At 36.9% G+C, this 3,622-nt stretch overlaps 1 protein-coding gene across 1 annotated transcript; it reads right to left on the bottom strand.

The window, feature by feature from the left end:
- Positions 1-229: 229 nt before the first annotated feature.
- Positions 230-2,957, bottom strand: LOC130947937 (ATP-dependent Clp protease adapter protein CLPS1, chloroplastic-like). The gene is made up of 3 exons (XM_057876649.1): positions 2,712-2,957; positions 2,406-2,556; positions 230-768 (listed from the first exon to the last, which is right to left on the bottom strand). The coding sequence occupies exons 1-3, from the start codon at positions 2,776-2,778 to the stop codon at positions 507-509; spliced, it is 480 nt and encodes a 159-aa protein (XP_057732632.1). The 5' UTR covers positions 2,779-2,957; the 3' UTR covers positions 230-506.
- Between the last annotated feature and the right edge of the window lie 665 nt (positions 2,958-3,622).

Raw genomic sequence — 3,622 nt, 5'->3', positions numbered from 1 at the left:
AAATAGTTTTGGAATATTCATTAGTACCTCACACCTAGTACATACCACCACCAAATGAAAAAAGGATTAAGATAAAGATGGTGAAAATATGTAATAGCAGCATGCCAGAGATATAATTTCTGGTGGAATTAATGTAATTCTTTTCTTTTTTTTTTTTCTGGACTATTTCAGTAGATCATGAGCTTTGCATAAATTAATGAACATAGGCCTTCAAATTACTATGCTTACATTTTCAATTCATAGGTGAATTTCAAGGGAGGCAAAACAATGAAATGGTAGCAGAATTATGTTATATATATACGGCCATTTAATACAAATAATGCTTCCATATATGGATGGAAGCAGTGTATGTCCTGCATAACAAGTACAACAGTATCTAATACTATCCCTTTCTTGCTTAGTCTCACTAATTTTCTATACAACTATTCCTTAATAACTGGAAATGTGGACATTATGGACACTATAACAATGAAACTATATTATCCAATTTATAAATGGTAATCTAATCAGCAACCACCATCTGCTGGTTCAATTGAACTTAGGAGCCCATTTCCTCTTAATTGCATGCAGTGGTCTTCAGCATCCACTTGAGCACACACGATCACCACCGCCATGCCGTTATAATGCGCTTCCTGCATGATGTTAACTGCATTGTCTAATGTCATTCCGGGTATCACCTTCATCAGAACTTGCACGACGTATTCACGCTTGTTGTAGTTGTCATTGTGCAGCAAAACTCTGTAAGGTGGGGATGTTTTTCGCGATTTTCTGGTAGAGAACATGTGTCATTCATTCGAGTTTCTATTTTTGGATTTGAAATTATATGCCTTTACTCTTCTCAGTTCTCAGAAACAAAGATAGAAAACCTCTTAAAAAAGGTTTGACAGAAAACAGAAAAGAATGAAGGCATAATCTATGTCATAAAAAGACTTAATTAGACAGATAAAAGAGTAAATGTCCAACCCAACTCTATCTATTTTCAAGAAAGACCACACGATCTCTAACAAAAGATAAATGACAACGCAGCTCCTAACCATTTAATTTTTAAGACATACTGGTCATTTATTTTTTGTTAGAGATGGTGTGGTCCTTCGCAAAAATAGACAGAAACCAGAGTGAGTATTTGTTCTAGACAAGAACAAAAGGCTTTCAACGGATTCTTTACTCATACACACCACCATTATTACCATTGGAAAAAAAATTTATTTATCCTCTTAGACGACTAAATGAACAATCGATTGTTTTCTAGGATTTTAAAACAGTGAGAAGACCTATTTCATTTAGAATTTAGGAGGACGTTTAGGACGACTTTTATGATGCTATATCATTACTCCTATCAATATCCTATTTACATTAGACCAGCAATCAAAGTTATGCCATTTACATAAGACCAGAAATTAAAGTTGTTTAATATATGTATTGGCTTCATTAGAGTTGTTCAAGTAAACAAACACAGGTTTGAAACTAAACTTCAACTAGGCCCTACTTTTAATTGCAACACATCCTTCAGTAAATCTAAGGAACTGATCAAGGCCTAAACTCTGAACAATAGTTGTAGTAAGTACCTAAGTTTCATCATTCAAATGGTCTATTACAAAAGTAAAATGAAGACACAAAAATCAAATTCAAATATAAAAGCAAAATCACAGTTTGCATTCCTTTAGCCTGGCCTCAAAACATCAAATGAAAACAAGATTGAAAGCTGGAGGAACATAAAGAAATTGGATCAGGAAAGGAATTATACAACAGTGTGTAACACAAATAGCTGCCCCGATAATATGCATGAAGTCATAAGTTCAAACCTTATTATCGCAATTGTAGCAAAACAATGGGGGCAAAAGAATACCCCTCTTCTATGGTATATGGAATTCCAAACTATGAAAGTCGTGTTAACAAGTAAATTAGTTCTATATTTGTATGAACTAGAAATGGGGTCAAAGTTCCTTGACAGTACCGAAAATTATAGCCGTCAGTGAGGATACAACTTTTTCTTATAGTTTCTCATAACAATGGACCAAATGTTAAGTCCTTTGAATTCTAAAGATGAGAGTAGTCAAGCAATACCAATACTACGATGAAACCACTTGTCCTAAAAATTTAAGCCAAAAAGAGAAAAACCATGAATGGCTATATATCTCTCTAACAACGTTTCTTTACACAAGAGGTTTTTTGGAGTTTGTGTGTGGATTTTGCATAGACTTTTATCCTCTTTCTTATGTTGAAATTCTTTTATTCTAAATAATAAGGATCCAAATCTAAATCTTTAGGTGATAAAAACTCTTGATACTATTTTACTAAAACCACTCGTCCCAAAAGACTAAGCTGATAACAGGAGGTATTGCAATTCTAATAAAAGGAAGCATAAGTGATCAAGAGAAGGTTATTACTTGCTAAGTTATTGTTACCTCAAATCAAACTCAGATTGACGAGAAGGCGAAGTTGTCTCTATGGTTGGTCTATCCAACACCCCGCCACCTTTCCCTATTACTGCCCCTGCCGCACTCATTATTACAACACTCCGACTTCGGCTATATCTGAACCCATAATTTCTATCTCCTGTTATTGCAAAAATTAACATATAAACCCTCTTACTTGATCATAATTAAGATTGATCCCAGAAGTAAGAACAAATAATATAGTCAGCTAAGAACTCAAAAATGTTGTAAACACAAACAATATGCCAAAAACAACAATAACGGAAGGAGTGGTACCGGGATTAGATGCATTGAAAACATGGTTGGGTGAAAGAGCAAGTGGACTGCTTAATGCAGCTTCCATTTGGGTGCTCTATGTGTGGTTGACACCTAATTAACAGTAGCAGGGTTTGGTTTTTGTTCTAGTTCAAGATCCTCAAATGCGGTGTGAAAACTGAAAACACTACAATGTTTTCGTTTTTGTCGTTACCAAACTGATTTTTTTTTGTGGGTGATGGAGGTTTGGTGCACAAAAGGTATGGTGCACACTGAATTTTATTTGAATTGTTAATATGCTGACACGTCATTTTGAATTCTTATTTTGTTGTTCTTTTCTGCCTTTCCTACAATTTTTGCCTCAAATTTTAATTCCCATGTAGGACAAACACAAATAGAATTGTAATCTTTACGGCCCTACACCAAGACGACTTGGATTTTCTCTATAACTATTAATAAGATTGTTATTACGATTGAGTAAATAATTAAATTGATTCCAAAAGATTGTTCAAACCCACTCACTTGGTATAAGCACCTGCCGTTGCGACAAGCCGATACGTCCAAGGCCTGACACTGCTGGGCCTGGCAAGTTAGTGGGCTGTAAGAAGATGATAATGTCGGGTCGAAAACCGGGTCGGATTGTTGGTAGCAGTCAGAACAGGGTTTGCACTGAAGCCAGTTAACGTCGCTTCCAGTGTCGAGTGCCATGTAGAAAGGCTTTGAGGGTTGGCCCACGCCGACACGCGTGAAGTACTCGCCGGAGCCCATGCTGGTGCCGGAGGCCACCGGAGTGGATAGGTCTTCGGGTAGGAGTTCTGTTTGGGTGGGGTGAAGGTCCGATTTGGAGATGTTGTTGAGGGCAAAGTGGAGCTTGAGGTTGAGCGCGTCGACTCGGGCTGAGTCGCGGGCGAGTCGGGCCAAGACAAGGGACT

Source organism: Arachis stenosperma, chromosome 9, assembly GCF_014773155.1.
Source record: "Arachis stenosperma cultivar V10309 chromosome 9, arast.V10309.gnm1.PFL2, whole genome shotgun sequence".
Classification (NCBI taxonomy): domain Eukaryota; kingdom Viridiplantae; phylum Streptophyta; class Magnoliopsida; order Fabales; family Fabaceae; genus Arachis; species Arachis stenosperma.
Note: the sequence above shows the minus strand (reverse complement) of the source record. Positions and strands in the feature narration are given on the sequence as shown.

What these genes read in the sequence shown, in the direction of transcription:
- LOC130947937 (XM_057876649.1), bottom strand. Translation starts at nt 2,778, where the DNA reads ATGGAAGCTGCATTAAGCAGTCCACTTGCTCTTTCACCCAACCATGTT. An exon ending in TTTCAATGCATCTAATCCCG is followed by an intron (nt 2,557 to 2,711) that starts GTACCACTCCTT and finishes TTGCAATAACAG; the next exon opens with GAGATAGAAATTATGGGTTC. An exon ending in CAATCTGAGTTTGATTTGAG is followed by an intron (nt 769 to 2,405) that starts GTAACAATAACT and finishes GTTCTCTACCAG; the next exon opens with AAAATCGCGAAAAACATCCC.